Here is a 22,944-nt window from a genome sequence, read left to right as displayed (position 1 = left end):
CATAAAAATATGAAAAAAAAAAAAGTAAATTAAAAATAAATAATTAAATCATAATTTGTTTTAAATGTGACATAGCTATTTGATACATAATCATCTTTCTTCTTAGACCTCTAGCTTTGGTGTACATTTGTAATAATTCTTCATTTGTCTCTACTGGATGTATATAATTATTTAATGGTACTCTATCAAGGTGTTCTTGATCTATATTAATGGTCTCAGGCAATTCTATTTCTGACCATACCAATTTTCTTAACTCAACATTATGCTTCATTTGTAGAGGAAGCATTATATATGCACCAAATACTGTATCAGAATAAGAAACACCAACATAATGTTCACAAAGAGTTTTGTAAAATTCATAAAATGATTCAATTCCTGGTATAGGATCTTTAAAACTTAAGCTATTGTTTTTTTGAGCATAAATATGCCATATTTGGTTTAACACTGACTTAACTTCATGAAATAATGTTCCACGACGTCCACACATAAATGTACAAGCTACACGACAATAACGTGCTGATATTGGAGTTTGTTCACAGATATCTGAATAGTGTTTCTCCATAAATAGTATATTAGCTAATGCTTCTTTAATAAGACATTCACCTTCTTTTGAACTCTTAAAAAACTCTGTTTCATGGACCTTAATAATTGGTAGAAACAACCAATCCTTAGGTAGTACAGAATTTAATTCAGTAATTAAAATATTGCCAGGCTTACTTTTAGAACTTTGTATAAATAATTGATAAAATGATTTTAAAACATCAAAATTGCTATCATGATTGATACGTTTGATATATTTATCATTAAAGTATAATTCAAGAAGGCTGTGTAATTCTTCTGATAAGTGTTTAGGAATAATTGATATTAAAGTAATGGTAATCGTGTGAATAATTTCTAATTCTGTATTATTGCAAACTAATGTTTTTAGCATATTTATTAAAAATTGCACTTCGTATTTGGAGTACCAATGTAATACTTCTATAGATGATTTCATAAGGTTATTTAAATAAGTCCAAAATTGAATAGGTATATTAAATGGATGAGAACTTTTGCTTAAAAATTTCATTAAACCAGTTAACATAAATAAAGGATCACTACCATTTAAGGAAACATCTATATAGCCTAGATTTGGATAATTTTTTGGACTATTATTTGTATAATTACTTTTTAACCAGGATTTGGTACAGAGCAGTTTGCAAATTTCTTCAAAATTTGTATTTAGATATTTAATTAATTTTTGAGTGATATTATCAAATTTCAGATTTTGAGAGCTTAGAACTGACAAGCAATTCCCTATCAATTTTGCAGTCTCAAAATCTGGGAAATCTGTGCTTCCTAGAAGTTTTGCTAAAATAATTTCAGTCAAATGGTATACAGGGTCAATATAAATTTCACCAAAATTTCTTAAAGCTGAATCTATTAAGCTTAAACTAGCTGACATTAAGTTTAAATCGACTTTTGTTAAATCTGCACTTAAGCCAATTGAGCGATCCACAAATTTCAGCACTAAATTAGCTACTTCAGTAATAGTTTGACCAGCTAATTTATACTCAAAGAATGTTTGCCACAAATAAAGACATTCCAAAAGCATAGGTGTTTTTTCTGGTGAACTAATATATTTAAACACTGAATCGAGTATTTTCATTTCAAATACTTTTAAACTGCATTGAGCAGACTGACAACATATCACACGAGTAAGAGTCATAACTTTTTTAGACAAATCATTACTTTGTAAATTAGTAAAAACTAATTTACATAGATGTTTAAATAAATCTGTGTCTAAAATCATAAGAGCATACTTTTCTCCTCTAAATGCAATTCCAATTAAAATATTACTTACATCTATAAGACTACCAAGGTTAATATTAGTATTAAAAACTACATATTGTAATCTAAGAATTAAATCAGTTCTTAATGCTCCTAAAACTAAATCTAATATAACTAAATCATAATCTGAGGATTTATCTAACTCTGTTTGATCAATTTCTGCATCTGACACAAGGTAAACGGGTAATTTTACATCACAATTACATCCAGATAAACCAAATAAAATTTTTTCATCTATACTTCTAGAGAATAAATTTCCCATAGCTTTTAATGTATTGGTTAAAACTGCAATATTCGTATCATCTAAAGACATTCTTAAAAGAATAAATATACCAGAGTCTAATATAGAACAAATAAGTGGTTCATTTAAGACTTCATCATACAAGGAGGCATTAAAAATTAGTTTTGCTAAAACATCTAGAGCAAGGACTCTTTGTGGTACATGATTTTTTCGAAGGAAAGAATACAGCTCATCAATTGTGTAACCTGGGCGATATTGTTCTTCGCCATGATGATGTAAACCATCAACAGTAGTTTTATTTTCAATAATGTATGGTAATAATTTTCCATCAAGACCAAAGCGTGCTGTATAAATATCTTGGATTTGGTTAACTGTCTCAACATCCCCAATCCAATTAAGTTTCTCTTCTTCAATTATATCCATATTTAAACCATTATTTACTAAATCATTTATGTGTGGTAATATTTTGTTATCATCTTTTTGAAAATTTTTTGCAAACTGAACTCTATTACTATCTTTTTGTTTTATATTATATGTTCCTAATTTTATATCATTACTATGTTTTATTTTTAAAAACTCAATAATTTTACTATCTAACTTATTCAATAGTTCTTCTTTTTCTTTGAGTATTTCTTCAACACTCATACTAGTGAGTTTTTTTACATTTTCTTTGTGTATATTATTTGCTTCGGGACCAGTTAATATTTTACTAGTAGAACCAAATGTATTTTCATCTAATTCACATTTATTTATAACATCCATATTTTGTTTTTCTCTTTGTTTTTGCATTTTTTGGGCAAATAAACTTTGTTTACGTGGCCGAGAAGTCATTTTTAACCTAATTATAATAATTTTTCTATTGAAATAATATTAGATTAATAAGTTAAAATAAATAAATTATACTAAATTACCTTCTACAATAGTTATTCAACTTTTTAACAAACTTAATTTCATTAAACGGACTTTTAACTGATAAATAATAAAGTAATTGATTAATGAGATTAAATTTATACGACTAAACTAAATTCTTTAATAAATGAAATGTTGACATAACTTGAATTATGTGATGTTTATAATTTAATCTGATTTCGATGTCGGCATCATGTTGTTCTAATAATCTCATAATAAATGATAACTCCTACAGATAATTGTCTGTAGTACTACCAACTTATTTTTATTCTATAAAATTGTATACTTCTTTATTTATTCATAGGTGTAGTTTTAACGAGGGCGCGTACGAATCGGACAACTACTCAATAGGATCTGTATTTTATGATAAAATATTTATGAATACCGGAATATTGGTTGGAATGGTATTTAATAGGAGTGTAAAATATCAGGAACCGTACTTTTCGGGATTGATATAATGCATGAATGATGAAATACGGATTGATGGAATACGGAAAATATAATACCGGAAAACACCACCTTGGACAATTTTTCCTGAAGAACTGTATAATCTAAGAAAATATTAATAAGTACTAAATTTATATGGACAATATTGATCAGTAACCAGAATTCCAAATATTTTGATAAAAAAAACCATGTGTGACACATAAATTTGAAGATTGTTTAAGTATACCTTTCTAGGGGGTCCAAATTCTCTAGAATATTTTTCTGTAATATTATAATAACTAAACATAAAGTTGATGGGGATGGTATTAATAAAAAAGAATGATAACGGCATCATCTGTAAAGACATCATAAATAAAAGTACTTTGTTTCTAGTACATTACTTGATTAGTGTAGTTGGTGTGTCTAAACTACTCTTACCTAAAATATCTTGGCTGCAAATCAAGTTCCACGGTGTAGAGAGGAGAAGAAGTGAGTTAGACTTATTAGATATTAAATAAGAAGAAAAATAGTTTGTTATATAAGCATATATTGTAATTGATTTAGAAAACTGTTCAAACTTGAATCTATCTTAAGTTAAACTATTGAACTATTTACAAAGTTCGTTCAATAAGTACTTGGGACTAGTTCCAAAAATCAAAATTTATTACGGGTATCATTACAGTTAATCACAATTAATTAGTAATCTTCAAAATACATTGCTCTTACATCGATACATTTAGGTCGTTGCGTCTGCCACTCGTCAAAAGACTGCTGAAAGTCGGTTACTTAAATACTGTTGAGAGCCTTTGTCGTCGTCGCTTGAACCGCCTCGATGGAATCGAACCGATGTCCTTTGAGCTCCTTTTTCATTCGGGGAAACAAGAAAAAGTCAGATGGAACTCAATTAGAGCTGTATGGGGGGAGGTGAGACAACGTTACCACGGCAATTTTCGCTAGCTAAAATGGTAATAACTTTCGAAGTTCTGGTTCAAAAGTTATTATTGACCAGTCATTTTCTTAATTAGTTCATTTCCTAATTTATATTCTTCTTTTTCCTCGCCTTAATCCCAACTACTTGGGGACGGCCACCCTTATCCCTAAATTTCCACTTGATTTGATCATTCACATCATCTACGTACACATCAGCTGTCCTCATATCGCATTCAATAACATCTCTCCATCTCTTTTTTGGTCTTCCTCTACCTCTTCTTCCTTCAACATTAATTTCTACAACTATTCTTACAACTTCCGATTCTTCTCTTCTCATAACATGACCAAACCATCTAAGTCTATTTTCTCTCATCTTATCCACGATTGACGCTACACCTACACTCCCTCTTATATGCTCATTTCTTATCCTATCTTCTCTAATCACTCCACTCATCCATCTAAGCATACTCATCTCTGCTCTACTTTCTTATCAACCGCCCAACACTCTGAACCATACATTATAGCTGGTCTCACTACAGTCTTGTAGAATTTACCTTTCAACCTCATTGGAATTCTTTTATCGCATAAGACACCAGACGCTTCTCTCCACTTCAACCTCCTGCACTTAATCCTGTGTCTTACGTCCTCATCAATACCACCGCTCTTTTGCACAACTGATTCTAAATACTTAAAACTTTCCACTTCTCCAATCACGTCCTCGCCTATTGTCACTGATCTCCTTATTTCACCTACCTCGTGTTTTCCTTTATCAAACTCGTACTCGATATCATTTGCAATCTTCATTTCCTAATTTATAAATTAGTTAAATATATATTTTTAAATTAGGGCGACTACTTAATTCATCATATATACGCATAAAGAATGCATTAAAACAGTAGTAACACAACTGATAAATAAAAAAATGTATGATATTAAAAAATTTTTAAATTCTTAACATTATTATTTTGAGAGAAATCGAGTAGCGAACATTAAAGGAATCACTCAGTTTGCTCAATATATCGATATGTATTAATTTAAAATGTTTTTTATAATTAAGACCATGCTAACTTAAGTGCAAATCACAGATATTATTTATTATCCATGGGTACAAACAAAGCATTTACTTCAGGCGGTAAAATTAAAATTACCCATCTTATATTATATTTTTAGTTTGCATACATAGATCCCCTATGAATGCATCAAAAGGAGAAGCAAAAATTATTTGTTATGGTCATAGGCACAACTTCAAAAAAATATGTAGTCTGATAATTATCGACATAACAATCGTAATATTAATTTTTATAATTAATGTATACTACAACTAGATTCAATATTTTAGGTATATCGAGAGCAAGTTTTTTTTTGGTCCTTATTTGTCATAAGTCCTAGACACGTCTAATGAAAAATGTGGTCTTACTTCTCACGGCAAGGAAAACAGTAATGTGTTTAACAAAAAGACAAAAAAAATCGAGCTGAGCATTATATTTGTCCTCCAACTACCGGTCTCTATAAATTAAGTCTTGAGACGAGTCTGTGCGATTGTCAACATGCATCCATTTCAAATTTAGATGGAACTAGCATTAATTTTTTAGAAGACATCATTTTTTCGACCTTAAAGTTATTTTCTTAAAAGAAACTATAATTTTTTACACTTTTTGGGGAGGCTGAGATTTCCAAGATTGTATTATGACTTCAAGGATTACAATTAATTGAAATATGTTTTAATCTATTTTAAACAAATATGTTATATATTTAGACATGCCTTATATGCTCAGTCTTTAATGATGCTTTAATATATAAGGTTTAGCTTCTAATAAAATTGTTATACACCAAACTGCCCACTTTAAACAGATGTCCATTTATCAACTTAAATATATTAGACTACATTTGTTTTATATTATTTTTAAGTATTCTACTACGATTTAATTTAATAAACATTATAATAAATATACATTTATTATTATACAAGATATAATACATGCTACTCATTTTTATTAAAAATCCCATTACAGTTTTATAAAAAATAAAGGAGGAAAGATGTAAAATAAAGATCAATGAATCAATGAAGATTAAACTAAACAATGCAGATAAATTTTTTATCTCTTAAGACTAGAAAAAGTTGTTCATCAATAATTAGATTAATAACTATTTAAACGTTTTAAATAGTTTTTCTCTCAAAAAATTAGTTTCAAATGAAAACTTACATATATTTCTTAAATTATAGTGTTAAATGAAACATTTTTAGTCTTAAAATAAGTTAGCATGCAAATTTTTTTTATGACAACTATATCTTAGAAAAACGTTGATACGTGTTTTTTTTATTTGTTAAGCAGAACACAAAATAGTATAATTAAAATTTTTCATAACTGTGAGAAACATTATTTTTAGTGTGCTAAAAAAATTAATAATAAATAAAATAATTAAAAATCAATTTCATAGTTTATATTCATCTATTATAGGAAACCTATAAAATTAAAAATTATATTAATTGAACACTTTTAATTTTATTTTCAACAGTGGTAAACAATATATAATTATGTTTACACTTTTGGTAGATACAATTCTAGTATTCTAGGATTATATAGTAATTTATATTGTAAAAAGCTTTTCTTTAATCAACAATAGTAATAATCATAATAATTTTATTGTTATTGCTGCCAAATAACATTGTTTTCTATGACAAAATTAACTTAACAAATTATTTGGAGCAAGACTAAGTTGTTGTATTTTTAATAGGACGACAACGTTGGTAAATATTTTACAGAAAGGATTCTTTGTGAATGAGCTTGTACCAATGTCCACAAATACAACGTTTTGGTTCACCAGAATATAGCCACATCCATTTGATATGAGAAGAATCTTCTTCACATACACAACCAACAATCCTTGCTTCAAAAGCAGATGGGATTTCAGTAGGTTTATCTTTAGAACCAACTCCTTTCTTAATAGCTTTTAAGTTATATGGGTCCTAAAAACGATGAATAAATATAATATAAAAACTTCAAAAATAATTATTATAAACCAAAAAATTAGAAAAGAGCAATTAAATTATAAATGGAAATTTATGTTTACTTAAGTAAAAAAGTTTTATTATTTCAATAATTACTTAATATCAGTATCTTACAATAGATCTGTGTTTTAAAGATATTTTTTTAAATGTCATTTTTTATGTTTAAATAAAATAAAATATACAATATCTCAAAAATTGTTTTTTAACTATAAATCAATTCCTTGCTCTTAACTGATAATAAAAATGTGTAAACTATAAATACTACTAACATCATTTCCATTTAATCTAGCAAGCATTTCTTTCTTTTCCATTCCAGTAGCTAAATCTAATGGATCAGGAAAACCTATAACACATTTTATCATAAAAAAAGATTAAATTAAATTTTTATTTAACAGATTTTAATAATGGCATAACCAGGGATAACTAGGGATGATGTCCACGAATGAACTGATGAGCAACAGTTTAGGCAACAGATAAGACTTCTATATAGGCTAGCAATTCTTCCTATCAAAAAATCCTAACTAAAATTCAACAATTGTGTAAAACTTTGATTTTACTAAACAAGATAATTCTTTAAATTTTGTAATTATATTCTGATTTAAAACTGAACTATAAATCTGATCTTTGAAATTTTGACTACTCTCTTCTCAAAATTCAGAGATTTAGAAATTTTCATATTTTTCGATACTTTAAACTTCCTAACCCCCTAAAAATATTGATTTGTTAACTAAAAATTTGTTGACTCTAGTTTTTAGTTAATTAAAAACTATTAAAATTTCAAAGAATGAAAAATTATTGTAGTCTATGATATAGTGAAATTAAGTTCTTAAAACAAAAAATATTACAAAAAAACTTCAGATTTATTATACTATTAGTGTTACATGATACAAAAAAAAATATAAAAGGATATAATTAAAATTATAATACTACTGTCATACAAATATTCAGAAAGATTGGAGTCTCAATAACAAGTAATTTTAAATAATTAGATGCTATTACAATAAAAAATATTTCAATTTGATATTTATGTTTAATTAATGAAAAAATATAATATAATTATTGATTATAGAATTAAGATCAGATTATATTGTAGTTTCAAAAATTCATAATCTCAGAGACAACTAAAAATATGAATGTTTTAAAACAAAATTTAAGTACGCATAATTTCTTTAAAATATATTACTTCATATTATCTTTAATTTTAATAAAATAATTACTAACCTTCGTCCTTGTTAAATCTTGATGCAGAAGTCGTGAACATTCTCATAGAACGCCTAAATATAAGTTTTGAACTTAAAGCCATTAGTCTGGAATTCATTCTAATTTAGATTTTTTGACAATTTACACAAAGGGTTCTTAAAATCTATGCCCAAAATAGTATAATGGACAGAAACAATTAGCTGAAAGCTAAATTCGGCTTAACCCTATACTGTACAATTGTTAATCGAGGACGAAAATTTTCTCGGTTCGTAATTTGCAATCTTACCACATGATTAAAAGGTCACCAGTATGCTTACGCCTTATAAATTTTAAAAGTTGGTACCACTTAACTTAATATTAAAACATTTTTATATTTTAAAAAATTTTAAGTTAAACATAAATCTTGTAGTATAATAAAAAGAATATTTTTTTAAAACTTAAATATATATTTTTAATTTATTTAACTTAATTTTGATTGACATATTTATTATAAGTTTGAGAAGAAAATTTAGTAAAACAACTTTGTTTTACAGGTTGGCTAACATGCACAACTATGCACTGTTGTTAGGCTATCTCAACATTTTCCTTGCTTCTCTCCTTTTCATTGACCGTGCATGTGATGCCGTGAAAAGCTCGTTTTATTTTGTATTTGTAGTTGGTTTGTTCTTAATATTTATCCGTGTCTACATTTGAATAACAAGGTTTGTATACATTTATTTGAAAAGTTTCGTCTTTTAGTATTTAAAAGTTCACAATAATTAGATATTTTTTCATAAATCATTCACGGTTTCTAATATCCTTAAAAAACACGTTTGTGCTTACGTATTGAATCAAGAAAAATATTATTAATTATTCTATTGAGTGAATTTTCATCAATCATAGTTCGTCTATTTAATAATTTTAGAATTTTATTTATAAATAGTTGGATTAACAATATATTAGTGTTTCAATTAGAATGTTTGTAAGCGTAACGTGTATTGACCTGTCTCTTAGGTTATGTGATAGTAAGTGATAAAAGATCTCTTTGGAATAAATTGTCTATAATATAAGATTATTACATAGAGAAAGATTTAACTATCTATTCTAATTTAAACTTTAATAGTGTCATGTATTATAATTATGTGTCAAATCTTTATTTAAGTAGAATTTTTTTAGTTTCCCTATTGGGATTCACAGAAAGAAAAAACTTATTTTTAGAATTTAACAAATGAATATTTATTGAATATACTTTTACATTTTTAGATGCCAATACCTGTTCAAGCAAAAATTGTTAAGAAGGGTAACACTGGCCCTGATCAATTTGAACTTTCAATTGCCCAAGCTCTACTAGAGTTGGAAAACAACAGTGATTTGAAGGCTCAACTTCGAGAATTGTATATTACAAAAGCTAAGGAAATTGAGCTGTTGGGCAAAAAAGTAATTGAACATTTTTTTATTCATTCACTGATATATAATGCCGAGGCGGTCCTTATATATTTAAGTGTTCAGTAAGTAAGGAAACTGGTTTTTATTGTTAGTATCAATTGGCCTGTTTGCTTATTTACTAAATACTTTGTGTATATATATATATATATGTTTGTTTGTCAATTTTTTGTTGGATATAAGTATATTAAACTTTAATAGTAAAATAATGTTTACTATTTTTTACCAATTGATGTCAATTTAATGCTATTTTATTTAAAACTGCCTTAAATCTATTATGTTTTGAAAGTAAATTTTTCTTTTTATTGTAGAGCATTATCATTTATGTTCCCATGCCTCAAAGGGCTCAATTCCAAAAAATTCAAGCTCGTCTTGTTAGAGAATTGGAAAAGAAATTCAGTGGCAAGCATGTTGTATTTATTGGTGATAGAAAAATTTTGCCTAAGCCAACTAGAAAAACCCGCACTCAAAACAAACAAAAGCGTCCAAGAAGGTAATTATTGTAATTTTTATTCTATAATAATGTATATTCATAACTTGTAAATAGTTAATCCAGTTCGAAACTCAAAAAATAAATATAACTGTCAAAAGATAATACTGGTTGTTTTTAATAAATTACTTAAATATTGTCTAAAGAACTATTTTTTATTAAGTAAAGTCTTAAGTTGGTCATAGCAGGGCTGTAACCTGGTGGTGGCAATTTCAATGAGTTACCATTTTATTGAGTTATGTTAATTATTTACAAAATTTATAAAAATTGGTTATATATTTTTTCTGTTTCTTTTTTTAAAGAGCTTTTTATTGTTGTAGAAATAAAAAAAACCCAGCACAGCTGGGTCGCGGCACAGTGGTGACGTGGTATAGATGGATCAAGTATAATGATATCTGACAGTGATTAAAATCACTATAAAAAAAAAAACGCTTTGATGCAAATCTTTAGATACTGTTTAATTTTAAAAAATTGGTGGACTATTCCTAAAGCTTCATGATTTGCTAGTTCATTATTAATATCCTAATTAAGATAAAGTATGTAGAATGAAAAAGGGATTATTCAAAAATATTATTTCTCATAAAAAAATAATGTTGATCCATACACTTTTCAATATGTCATAGCATTATAAAGTTAAAAATGTAAAAAATAAAATCGAGAATTTTCACACAATAATAGCATTTGGTAGCCATTTTCACCGTGAAGATAAAATAAAGTCCGAAATTTTTTTTTCGCATAATAAAGTAAATTACATTAGCTTTAATTTAAGATATATATAAAAGTGTCAGACTTTCCGGAACACTTTCAAAATTTAAGTTGAAAAAGTTCTACTTTCTACATGCATTTTTTAGATTTGAACCCCCCTCGTATATAGGGAAATGGTCGGATTTAAAAAAACAGTATGTCAAATGAAAGATGTATATAAATACTACTCCTCATGAAAAAATTGTACTGATCCATACATTTTTCAAAAAGTTATAGCATAATAAAGTTAAAAATGTAAAATACAAAATCGAAAATTTTCACACAAAAATAGCATTCGGTAGCCATTTTCACCGTGAAGATAAAATAAAGTCCGAAATTTTTTTTTTGCATAATAAAGTATATTACATTAGCTTTAATTTAAGATATATATAAAAGTGTCAGACCTTCCGGAACATTTTCAAAAGTTAAGTTAAAAAAGTTAATTTTTTGTGAAAAAGTTGTCATTTTAAATCCCCCCTTGTGGGCAGGTTAAGGGTTAAATTTATGAAAAAAATATACCAAATGAAAGGTAATGATATTATGCATCTATATAAAAAAGAATTATATTGATATGTTCATTTTTGAAAAAGTTATGGCACTTTTAAGTAAAAAAAATTGAAAAAATTTCGAAAATTAGCGATTTTTAAATTTGTAATTTTTTTGGAGGTTTCCCCCATTTACGGGGAACGAGGGAATTTTTTTCAATTTTTAAGGGTAATGTCTTCGACTAGATACGATTTGTGATCTTTTGACGTATCATTGAAAGAAATTGGTTCAGTGAGAGCTGAGAAAAAGTGGTAACAGACACAAAAAAAAAAAAAAAAAACACATCTTAGTAAAACCAATACCTTCTCAGCTTCGCATCGAAGCTAAAATTGAGGTTTCAGATCATAAATTTAGTTCATTGTCAAGGGGGCTATTAATTCTTGCTAAGGCTTACATGTAACAATTTGCTGAGCATAACATTAATCCAGTAATATGAAGCACCTTTTTTTTTCGTTGTAAAAACTTTTCCTTGAAAGATTTAGCAATGAGCTTCAAAGATCTGTATAAGCTAAAAGAAAAACTTAAATTTTAAAATATAGTAGAATTGTTTTAATAAAAAGTTATATTATTATATTGTAAAAAAAATTTAAAATATATATTTTACTCGTAACTCTTACTTACAAAACATAGTAGAACTGTTGTAGGAATAAAACTTGCTTTTAAAAAATTTTTAAATTCTTATAGTTGACAATTACTCTAATGTTAACACATTTTTGATTTTATTACATTACTAAAAATTAAGGATTGACAATAAATATTGATATAACTTCAACATTGGTAGTTATTTTGGTAAAAATTTAGTATTGATGTAGTGAAATATCAATTTGAGTGGGCTTGTCAAAAACATTCTATTAATTATTAAATTATTCAAAAAATTATAGAATACTCTTAAACATAATATGTTTATTTTTTTAGTCGTACACTAACATGGGTTTACGATGCTATACTTGATGATTTAGTTTTCCCTGCTGAAATTGTTGGTAAGCGTATCCGTGTGAAATTAGATGGAAAACAGGTAATGAAAGTTCATTTGGACAAGACGCAGCAAACTAACATTGAACATAAAGTAATTATTATAATTTTTTACTATAGTAGATGATTTGTTACTGAAAATTTTTATTTATTTAATTATTATGTATTCTGTTATACAAAAACTTACAGGTAGTAAGTTTTATGTTAAATTCTATGTTATGAAATTTTTGAAATCTGTATTTAAATTATTGTTATGCTTCATTAAATAAAAATGTATATTAATTATTTTTCTTAAAATTTTATAAATACTTAATATTTTAAATTAACTGAGTCAGAACGCTAAACGTTTTTTTTTTGTCATAAAAGTATAATGAGCAAAAGATAAAGTAATGAATTTAATTATTTAATGTATGAATTTATTATTTTTCTTGTCTACAGGTGGATACTTTTGCTTCAGTGTACAGAAAGTTAACAGGCAGAGAAGTAACTTTCGAATTTCCTGAACCATATTTGTAAAATTAATTTTTAATAAAAAAGTGATTTAACAAAAAAATCTAGTTTTTGAGTATTGTGTATATTTTTGAAACATTCATTTCTTATTATTTTTTTATCCTTTAAGGTTAATATAATGAAAAAATGGCAGACTTAAGTAGAGATATTTTAAAGTGTCAATTAAAAAATTATTTCTAGTTTTTTCTGAACACTATTTTAATTATTTATGAAACATATAAAAATTATATAATATTAGGAATAAATTAAATTTGAGTAACAACTTATTCTATCAGTGTTATAAAAATTAATTTACTCAATACTATTAATTTATCAAATATTTTGAAAGAAAACATTTAAATCAATTGTACTTAATTTGATTTTATATATAATTATTAAAGTTTTAATTTGTTATTAAATTAAGACTTTATACTTGAAAAAATTGTTGATTAATCAGTGCCGCCTTTTAATAAAATGGAATAATTAATATCTCAATTTTTGTGATGCCAAATCTATTTACTATAAATTATTTTGTAAATATTCTTAAATATGTAGATAAAATATATATATATGTATCAACAGATTGTTGGTTATATGTCTAAAACTAATCAGTTGTTGTGGGTAATAAAATTTGAATCTGGACTGTATTTAGGATAATTTTGAGAGTTTTAATATGTGTAGAGGCTTGGGTCTATTTATATATACATTTTAAAAAGGGGTGTGATCTGCATTCCTTTGTCCCTCAGGCTTGGTTTGGTTTGGTTTATAGAAAACTATTGATTATCTAGTAGTCAAAACTGTTTGATAGTGCCCATCGCTACGAAAGTGTACTCAGCAGTTTAATTTGAGTGGTATGAAAAATAAATGTTACTTAAAAATTTGTAGTGCTAGAAAATATTTATTACCCATGACAAGGAGGGGAGTTGAACACTATGGGGCCAACCAAATTTTACTAGCTTGATATGATTAGCAATGACATAGGTTTTCTGGTTTTTTTTTGCTAAATATTTTATGCTAACTATAGAGGGTCATGTTTAAGAACCACATTGGGACCATATATTTCCTTATCTGGCCATGTGTATCTCTTTTTAAGTATAATATTAAGTAAATTTCTAGTGCCTAATTAATTTTATACAAAATTTGTAAATACAGCATTATAAATTATTAGCATTTTTGGACAGCAATTCAAAATATTAAAAGTTCAGTATGTAGTTATAAAAATCTTTAATGAAACAAATAAACATTTTCTCAGTATAGCAACCTTAAACAATAATCAACATAGCCTTAATAAAAAATACAAATTATATAAAACTCGCTAAAGCATTTATAGTAGAATTAATTACAGATTAAACCAAATTCCTTCCAATTTCAATTGGATATCAAATTACAATGATTAAATAAGTTTTTTTTTTAAGTCACAATATAAATAAAACAAAATTAATAAAACCCCTATACATCCTTTTATTTTTTAATTACAATTATACAACATAAAATAATTAAAGGTACAATTATTAATTTTTATTTAACCCATCTAATATACTTTGATCATTTTTTATGTTATCCATTCGAGTAGAAATTATTTGAGGAGGTATTTGTTCATTCATAGAGGGTAATGCAAATTCAGGAGGTACATTTGGAATATCTGCATAATTTAACTTGTTTACTTGATTTCTTTTAAGTAGTGAGAAGGGTGCATATCCTCTTTGTCCATTAAAACTATCAAGGAGCAACCATCCACCATTTTTAGAAGTATTTTCTAATCTTATATTAGAAGTGAAGTAGGATTGGTCTTTTACTAAAGTAATAGTATTAGGGTCGTTACTACTCCAATCACATGGAGCTTTTATGACAATCCTTCCATTGTTACCTAAAAAAACAAAAAATATAATTTTTTTGATTCCATGGCTATTTAGGTAGTACCTTCCTTTCTGGCACAAGCAATAGTTTTTAGAGAGATTGTTAAACATGATTATTAATATAATATAATATATAATTATAAAATAGTAAATAAATATTTAGAGTGATCATTGGTTGGTCTTCTTCTTTTTCCTTGCCTTAATCCCAACTACTTGAGGTGGCCACCCTTATCCTAAACTCCCACTTGACAAAAATTCTGGCCGTTCTCATATCACATTTAATTGACCATTCGTATGAACTAATATCTAATATCGGGCATATTGAAAGAATTGTTTTTTTTTTTCCAAAAAATAAGAACCAAAAGCTCAACATTACTGGATTTTTATAAATATATTACTAAAGTCATACATGTGAATCTATTACTGTCAGATAAAGATATTTAAAAATTAATAGTTATTTTTGAAAATCAGAATTCTATATTTTTATATAAAACTAAAAATAAATTAAAAATTTTAATTTACATTAAAAAATATTAAACTTTAAAAGCCGTGTATTTTGGAAATAATGTTATTATCATTAGCTTTATACATATACTGATATACTTTATGTTTTTAAAAAATTTATAAATATTTTTTTCTACTGAATGTGAAAAATTGTGTTTTTTAACATAATTTGCAATTTTAATTTAATATTAGTTTTATATTGACAAAAAATATTGGGTTATTGAAAATTAACGAAATTCATTACAGCCCATTGCATAATATTATTTTATATTTTATAACATATAAATTAAAACTATTTACCATTTACTGAATTAGGTATGTTAGTTGGTGTAACTGAGTTTAGTAATTTGTAGACAAAATATGGTGTAGCAACTAATAACCCTGTAAAAACAATCAAAGGCCATGATCGTCCATCAGCTTGATTGGTAGTTTCTCTTGAAGATGTAGACAAATTAGACCATAAATCTTCTTCTATGCTTGATCCATTATAATTACCTTTTACTAATCCTAAAAATATAAATGATGTAATAAACTATTGAAGGAATCAAAATGTATTTTCTTACTTAATAAATAAATGAGTTTGGCTAAAAACCATCTAGCTAATTTAAATGTGACAATTGTAGAGTATAATTTCATAAGAAATGTCCTTAGTCGTGTAAAGTTCTCTGCAACACCCAATAATGCTTGAAAAGACATATGCATTGCTGTAAAAGTTGATTCTAACATCATGCTTACAGCATTAAACGATTGAACAACAGATTGTATAGATTCAAATGCAGGTCGCGAATTTTCAGCAGCAGCAATAATAACACTAAAATATTGTACAAAACATATTCATTGAAAAAACCAAGCCACTTATTACCAAGTCTCAAACTTTAGATAGTGTGCAACAGTCACTATTTCATTACTGACTTGGATATACTGTCCCTATATATAAAGAGAGATACTTACGGATTTTGATATTGATTTGGCATTGATTGACCAAATGAACTGTATGGATTAAAGCCATTCATATTCATAAATGATCTACTATATGGATAACCACCATAAGGATTATTATAAGTAGCTCCAACTGTTGATGGCATGTATGACATAGGCATTGCAACATTACGATAATTTATTTGTGGTGCATTTGTAGTTGTAGTACTGGGAGTAGATAATGTTGTAGATACTTGTACATTAGATCTAGGTAATGGTGGTGCAACCCTTCCTGCACTAGGATTAATCTGAATATTTTGTAATAGCGGATTTGATTTTGTAGAATTATTTCTATTTAAAACAAAAAAAGTAAACAATAAATAAAAATTTGAGTTAGTTAAATCAATAAAAGCATTAGATTTTAACTTTTGTGTATATTATTATTAGTTGCCAAGTATCAATTTTTATCTAGTAATATTATAGGTAACACTTAAAACTGATACCATAATAAGAGGATTACTAGTTTTTTCAAATGTAAATTTTATTGTATTGGTGTTTATTGGTTTTAATAATAAAATTCATGTATAACAAAAAATGTGAATTCAGTGATTCAAATCACTTTGTTAAAACATGATGATCATGCTTTGAATTATAATTTAATTTAATTCAAACAGCTTTGATGGTAAGTATACATTTTAAGTAGAAAACCTGAAGGATTAATACATAAACCAATTGCACTTAGAAGACGTTTCAAAAGTTAATGAATTAAATAATCATGATTACGAAAATGCATAAAAAATCATTTTAATCAAAACATATATATATAATGAATTATTTTAAAGAATACAATTGCAGTTTAGGTATAATCTGATAGATTACTTACAAATATGTATTATCCATGGTTATATGCGAGTTTAAGAGACAATTCTATATCCTAAGTTACTTTCTCATTCAACTATTACTTTTCGATTATAAAAAACTTGTAATCATTTATTTATTTTTTATATTTATTTAATCATTTACTTATTTTTTATTTGAAAAATATATAATATACTCTCAATGTACTTCATACAATTATGAATAACTAATCAACATCATCATCAGATACGTCAGACTTGATATTAATAATTAACTTATTAGTAAAACTCGGTGATAAATAATATTAAAGGAAGTAGTAAACATGGTGTTATCTATATTTAAAAAAATGATTACATAGATAGCGCATACAAATATGTGGTTAGACGTTAATATTTAAACTACCCCTTTCTACTTGTTATCATCCTTTATCAATATTCATAAATTTTAGTGACAATAGAGAGTAATTTCTTATTTGTATCAGTGATATTTTCAAAATTGTTCTCTAGTATGTCTAGGAAGTGTAGTGTTAGAAATTGTAAAAGCTTTGATGGTCTGTGCACTTTTTTTAGTGTACCTAAAGCTTCTCTTTCTTCTTGGACAAATATTATTGAAAAAGTTAATGGATCTACCACACAAGTTAAGTTTGTTTGTGAAAAACATTTTCTTTCTCAAGATTTAATTAATTCATACATAGAAACAGATCAATTTTCAGATATTAAAGATTTTCCTCAACCATTGAGGCCTAGATTAAAAAAAGGTGCAATTCCTCAAATTTTTTTTAAGAATGAAGTTGAAGCTTCACAGGTAATTGGTTACATGTTTTTCTGTATTAATTATTTCTAGAGTAGTAATGGGACCAGATAAAATTTCAAGTTAGGGAATTAATAAAATGTATCCTTTTTGGCCATTCTATCAAAAATTATCTACAAACAAAAAAATTAGGACTTTTTTCCAAAACCAATTATGTAAATAATTCAAATCAATATTATAATAAAAAAGTTGTATGGAAATATATAGCTTTTATTTTGTTTTGAAAGTGATTTCAATAACTTATCATTTACCTGTTTAAAATATAATTAACGTCTAATTTTATTTCAAAAACATATGGTCTTCTATTGGATTTAATTAGTTCTTATTATAATCTCATCATAGATTTTATTATTTTGGCTTATAATTATTTTTGGTAATGAGGTCCTTAAATAGTTTTCTTAGCTGTATAATTGAACTAGATACATTTTAAGATTTTTGAAGTAATCTTGGACAAAATAGGTCTAGTAGTAATGGAGAACATATATAAAAAAAGAATTCAACATAGAATAACCAAATATGGTTGGGTTTTTAATTTGGTTTGGCTAGTTTCAAATAATATGCTAATAAGAGTAGATATGATTTATCAGTTATTTTGAGAATTTAAATGACCTTAAGTAATCAACTACTGATACCTGAAATACAGATGTGCATATGTTTTTTTTGTCATCTAGGCTCTTGATTATGAGTAGAGTTTGGGACTTGATTTATAAAAATTATTTCAGCCATCCTGAGTACACTAATGATATTTTTGTTTGTTTTTTTCATCCTAAACAAAATATATTAATTAACACTTTAGTTTTGGTGTGATGTGAGAGAATCACTTTTCCTCAAAACAAAAAATAGTTCCTGTGGTACTGACAAATATCAAGATTAGCTATAAATTAGTTTGATTTTGGACTCTAAAAAAATGTTTTTAATTTGACAAAGCCTAATATTACGTTTTAATCCATTTAATTTGAAATATCTTTTGTGTAAAGTTGTATTATAAAATTTAGATCATGAATTCCTGTACGATTAAGACTGATCTGCAATTGAATATAATTTATTCTACCTATACTCCATAGTATAAAATGTGTAAAATCGGGTGCAAAAAAATATTGTGGAATATCAAATTTTACAAAATTATTTGTCTAATATTTTTATATTAATCCTTATTCTACTACTAGTATTTATTAATATTATAAGAAATCAACAAATATTAAATTTATGTATATTAGGTTTTTTTTTTTGTAGGTTTTAAATGAATCAAGTCAATGTTATTTCAATTTAAAAAGTATTCAAAATAATGTAAAATTACCGAATGGTTGGCACTCATTTAGAGATGCTGATGCTTTGACATTTATTAATATACAACATGATAAAACTACTAGTTTTATAAAAGCCATTATTAGGAAACAAATTGTTATAACTAGTGATAAGACAATAAGAATTCACATATTAGATAAAATATTTACTGAAGAGGATTTATTAGTGCCAAAAATATCTTCATTTTCATATCAAGAAGTGAATAAATTAATTTTGTGTATAGACAGTAAAAATATATGCATTGGAGGTCCTAATGTATTGAACTATCCAGGTGTGTTATTATTATTTTTATTTAATAAAATCATTTTTATAATTATTCAATAAAAACTTAATATTATACATTATTAAATTTTGAAATAATTTCTTTATTATATTAATGGAAATAATATATCAAAAGGATTTATTTATTAACAGGTATATATTGGGTAATTTTTATTCTAAGAATGTGACTCTTTGGACACTAATTTATCATAATAACATTTTTTTGAGTTGTACATTTAATTTGTATTAATGTTTTTAAATAATTAGAGTTCTCTCTTTAAATTATTTTTTAATATCAGAAGATGTATATCCCGATTTAAAAAAAAATGTATAATTTCTTTATGAAATAGCCTTGATATTGATATATTCCTTTTTATTTACATTCATGGTTTTAATTAGGTTATACAATTTCTAAATTTTATACATTTAATTTTTTTTTCTATTTCTATATGGTTTGAATTACTTTGGCTCTATTATATGGTATGATAATTGAAGACCCTCCATAGTTTCTGTACATTGTCTGTATTCTTATAGGAGGTGTTTTATTGTGATAGTTGTATTACATAAGGAATATAGTAAAAATTCTTTTGTTTTTTTTCTTAAAGTATTAATGGATGATCTTTTATGGTCACTTCTGAGGCAAGTTAATAATACATTGTTTTTTCTACAATGATTTTTAAAAACATAACTGTTGTCTATGATTTCCCATAACTTATTATCTCTCAGATTTTTTCATATTATGACCCAGTCTGTTTTAATTTTGTGTTCCAAGTTGGAATTACATCTGAAGATATGATTATATTCCTTCATATAATATTAGCTGTGTTATGCATTGAGGTTTCTTGTTCGTATACAGAGAGCCATCAACATTTTTTTTCTTGGTGGGCCATAAAATGCCTGTTTACTAATTTGTAAAGTATAAGTAAGTACTTATTGATTTTAAAAATGAAAAAATAATCATTTTATAAAAAAATAACTATAATTATACATACTTTATTTATTAATATAAAACTATAAATGATTTTTAGGTATTGACATTAAGTATGGTGTAAAGATCAATAATAATATTTGGAGACATAAGAAATGTAATTTTGTCTTACATAAATTAAGTATAAAGAGATGCCTTTGGTGTAAAAAACTATGTGCAGCTTTCCGCATTAAAAAATATCAGAATTTGAAAAAAAGTGTAGAAAATAATGTAGATGGAAAATAAATTCTTTAATATCAAAAAAATTTTAGGTATACCTGTATTTATATTTAACTTATAATTTTACAAGGTTGGTTAAATTAATCCATAATTTTTTTAATAAATTAATGTAAAATCTAAATATCTCAGTTATGCAAAATGTTTAACTTGACTTAAACTTATTAACTCATTCATACCAACCCTTGTAATTTCATTTAAATATGAACTTCATTTAAATATGACTTCATAATAACTTCAATCATTAATACAATCTTCAATTTTAGATAAAAATAAAAATAAAATCTATTAGTTGGTTTACACAACGAGAAGAAAAATAGTTAAATAATAGAAAAGTGGTACAAGTTAAAAAAAAATAAAGAGCACTAAAAACAATTTTATGAGATGTAAGTTTAAAATGTAAGTTATTTTAACTATAGAATAGTTAATTAAAAAGTTTTAATCACATATTAGAACTTTAGTAAAAAAATAAAAAATAGTTTAAATTAACTCAAAGTAATTTATTATTGATAAAATGCCAAGTAATAATTAATAAAATAAACACTTAAGTTTTATAGATTAGATAATTTTTTTATTTGAAAAATATTTATATCTCTAATTTTCTACTAATAGACTAAAACTTATAAGTAGTAGAAAATTATATTGCACAATAATTGTATAAAATTATATTGTGTATTGTATAATATAATGAAACTTCAAAAACTTAATTATTAAAATATTAGTTTGTAAAAAAATCAATTATTATTCTCCATACTCTACATGATCTTTGTACTTAAAAATTTATTTTTGGAGGGCAGCAAATTTTTTTTATATACAGTATGATTTCTTTATCGTAAACCATTCAATTACTTGTAGAGTAGAAATGATCTTAAAAATTATTTTTTTGTTACTATTAGTTACATGTTGTTCTAGAATTATGAGTTATGTAGTACTTTTTAAGTTTATCCCTTATACCTTGTAAAGATGTTAGCGTTTTAGTGGAATTTTTTATTTAATTTAATTCAGGTATCAGTTATAAAAATTTAAAGTGTCGATTTTTGGAGTTGAAATACATGTTTTGTATCTAAGGAGTTACAATTACAGGTACCTAATTGTATTTTTTTAAAATGCTGCTATTCACAGATATATTGTGGTCATTGCCAATTATGGCTTTATTGAGTGATAATATCAAAGTAGTTCTAAGGCATAATATTGCAATTAAATACCATTTACTATTGAACAAAAAATCCTCATACATTTTATTAATTGTGAAATATATGCTCCCATTTGAAAAAAAATAATTAACAACATAACAAAACATTAACTTAAAATGTATTAAATAATTTATAATTCAAAAACAATATGTTATTTATATTTTGTAAGTAATTGAGTGGTTTATGATAAAGGGATCACTCTGTATTATTTTTGATACTTTTTTTTTTTGTTCAAATCTTTTTTAATGTAACATTGGAACCACTTAATAGAGAAGTGACATCCAAAGTATTAAAATAGTAGAAAGTAGTGAAATATTTTCTAACTAATATTTTTGCCTTGAAACTGTAATAACCAAATGAGAGTATTCAATAAGATTTACAGATATTACAATAGATAAAAATTACTCACAATAATTTTAGAATGTAGCCTGTCTATTTAAAAATTGATTAAAAAATACTCAGTTGTGAGTTATTTATAGTTGAAGTATTTAAGTTTCATGAATATTCATTTAATATTTTCAGAAAAAACATATTGCAGTTAATAATTTCAATGATGAACATGGAATTGTGTTGGCTTACAAAATTGTGATAGACCAGTTACAGAGATTAGTTATACTTCTAGTTTTTGCTGATATTATACTTTCATATTTATGTGTGGAAAGAAAATAAATTTACTTTTGGATAACATAAAACAAATTTTCAATGTATAGACATTCATCAAATAGACATTTGTTATATATTTTTTTTTTTTTATTCAAATAACTTTATAAATTTACATCTATACAAAATATATGCACAACCGTACATGGATTAACAGTAATGAAAAAAA

The 22,944-nt window shown here is 25.5% G+C and overlaps 5 protein-coding genes and 1 long non-coding RNA gene across 9 annotated transcripts in view; 2 read left to right on the top strand and 4 right to left on the bottom strand.

Moving 5' to 3' along the window:
* Positions 1 to 22,944, bottom strand: part of LOC126907505 (uncharacterized) — a 131,111-nt gene that overhangs the window by 62,621 nt on the left and 45,546 nt on the right. The gene's annotated exons all lie outside the window — the stretch shown is intronic.
* Positions 3 to 3,443, bottom strand: LOC126907494 (RNA polymerase II-associated protein 1). The gene is made up of 2 exons (XM_050688825.1): positions 2,980 to 3,443; positions 3 to 2,906 (listed from the first exon to the last, which is right to left on the bottom strand). Exon 2 carries the CDS (start codon positions 2,897 to 2,899, stop codon positions 44 to 46), a length of 2,856 nt encoding a protein of 951 aa, XP_050544782.1. The 5' UTR covers positions 2,900 to 2,906; positions 2,980 to 3,443; the 3' UTR covers positions 3 to 43.
* Positions 6,959 to 8,824, bottom strand: LOC126907503 (cytochrome c oxidase subunit 5B, mitochondrial-like). Its single transcript, XM_050688839.1, has 3 exons — positions 8,565 to 8,824; positions 7,613 to 7,686; positions 6,959 to 7,301 (listed from the first exon to the last, which is right to left on the bottom strand). The coding sequence occupies exons 1-3, from the start codon at positions 8,659 to 8,661 to the stop codon at positions 7,092 to 7,094; spliced, it is 381 nt and encodes a 126-aa protein (XP_050544796.1). The 5' UTR covers positions 8,662 to 8,824; the 3' UTR covers positions 6,959 to 7,091.
* Positions 9,093 to 13,274, top strand: LOC126907502 (40S ribosomal protein S7). Its single transcript, XM_050688838.1, has 5 exons — positions 9,093 to 9,244; positions 9,786 to 9,959; positions 10,277 to 10,458; positions 12,661 to 12,811; positions 13,156 to 13,274. Exons 2-5 carry the CDS (start codon positions 9,786 to 9,788, stop codon positions 13,231 to 13,233), a joined length of 585 nt encoding a protein of 194 aa, XP_050544795.1. The 5' UTR covers positions 9,093 to 9,244; the 3' UTR covers positions 13,234 to 13,274.
* Positions 14,502 to 18,928, bottom strand: LOC126907497 (peroxisomal membrane protein PEX13). Of its 2 annotated transcripts, none has more exons than XM_050688832.1 (5): positions 18,785 to 18,928; positions 16,518 to 16,835; positions 16,130 to 16,377; positions 15,867 to 16,073; positions 14,502 to 15,073 (listed from the first exon to the last, which is right to left on the bottom strand). In XM_050688832.1, exons 1-5 carry the CDS (start codon positions 18,817 to 18,819, stop codon positions 14,718 to 14,720), a joined length of 1,164 nt encoding a protein of 387 aa, XP_050544789.1. In that variant the 5' UTR covers positions 18,820 to 18,928; the 3' UTR covers positions 14,502 to 14,717. The 2 variants fall into 2 exon arrangements, with proteins under 2 accessions (XP_050544789.1, XP_050544790.1); XM_050688833.1 differs by lacking the exon at positions 18,785 to 18,928 and adding an exon at positions 17,368 to 17,593.
* LOC126907501 (uncharacterized) lies at positions 17,744 to 22,855 on the top strand. Of its 3 annotated transcripts, none has more exons than XR_007704547.1 (5): positions 17,745 to 18,146; positions 19,386 to 19,728; positions 20,747 to 20,957; positions 21,189 to 21,308; positions 22,638 to 22,855. XR_007704547.1 is itself a non-coding variant. In XM_050688837.1 (4 exons), the coding sequence occupies exons 1-3, from the start codon at positions 17,850 to 17,852 to the stop codon at positions 20,929 to 20,931; spliced, it is 825 nt and encodes a 274-aa protein (XP_050544794.1). In that variant the 5' UTR covers positions 17,744 to 17,849; the 3' UTR covers positions 20,932 to 20,957; positions 22,638 to 22,855. The 3 variants fall into 3 exon arrangements, 1 of the variants encoding a protein (XP_050544794.1); XR_007704548.1 differs by having other exon boundaries at positions 21,189 to 21,321; XM_050688837.1 differs by lacking the exon at positions 21,189 to 21,308 and having other exon boundaries at positions 17,744 to 18,146.

Source organism: Daktulosphaira vitifoliae, unplaced genomic scaffold (genome assembly GCF_025091365.1).
Source record: "Daktulosphaira vitifoliae isolate Bord-2020 unplaced genomic scaffold, ASM2509136v1 Scaffold_5, whole genome shotgun sequence".
NCBI classification, from domain to species: domain Eukaryota; kingdom Metazoa; phylum Arthropoda; class Insecta; order Hemiptera; family Phylloxeridae; genus Daktulosphaira; species Daktulosphaira vitifoliae.
Note: the sequence above shows the minus strand (reverse complement) of the source record. Positions and strands in the feature narration are given on the sequence as shown.

Excerpts from the sequence above, each read along its gene's own strand:
- LOC126907494 (XM_050688825.1), bottom strand. The coding sequence starts at position 2,899 with ATGACTTCTCGGCCACGTAAACAAAGTTTATTTGCCCAAAAAATGCAA.
- LOC126907503 (XM_050688839.1), bottom strand. The coding sequence starts at position 8,661 with ATGAATTCCAGACTAATGGCTTTAAGTTCAAAACTTATATTTAGGCGT. Across the intron at positions 7,687-8,564 it reads AAGATTTAACAAGGACGAAG|GTTTTCCTGATCCATTAGAT; the intron begins GTTAGTAATTAT and ends AATGTGTTATAG. Across the intron at positions 7,302-7,612 it reads CTAGATTAAATGGAAATGAT|GACCCATATAACTTAAAAGC; the intron begins GTTAGTAGTATT and ends CATCGTTTTTAG.
- LOC126907501 (XM_050688837.1), top strand. The coding sequence starts at position 17,850 with ATGTCTAGGAAGTGTAGTGTTAGAAATTGTAAAAGCTTTGATGGTCTG. Across the intron at positions 18,147-19,385 it reads ATGAAGTTGAAGCTTCACAG|GTTTTAAATGAATCAAGTCA; the intron begins GTAATTGGTTAC and ends TTTTTTTTGTAG. Across the intron at positions 19,729-20,746 it reads TAATGTATTGAACTATCCAG|GTATTGACATTAAGTATGGT; the intron begins GTGTGTTATTAT and ends AATGATTTTTAG.
- LOC126907497 (XM_050688832.1), bottom strand. The coding sequence starts at position 18,819 with ATGACAAAAAAAACATATGCACATCTGTATTTCAG. Across the intron at positions 16,378-16,517 it reads CCAAATCAATATCAAAATCC|TGTTATTATTGCTGCTGCTG; the intron begins GTAAGTATCTCT and ends ACAATATTTTAG. Across the intron at positions 16,074-16,129 it reads CAAACTCATTTATTTATTAA|GATTAGTAAAAGGTAATTAT; the intron begins GTAAGAAAATAC and ends TTATATTTTTAG.
- LOC126907502 (XM_050688838.1), top strand. The coding sequence starts at position 9,786 with ATGCCAATACCTGTTCAAGCAAAAATTGTTAAGAAGGGTAACACTGGC. Across the intron at positions 9,960-10,276 it reads TTGAGCTGTTGGGCAAAAAA|AGCATTATCATTTATGTTCC; the intron begins GTAATTGAACAT and ends TTTTTATTGTAG. Across the intron at positions 10,459-12,660 it reads AAACAAAAGCGTCCAAGAAG|TCGTACACTAACATGGGTTT; the intron begins GTAATTATTGTA and ends TTATTTTTTTAG.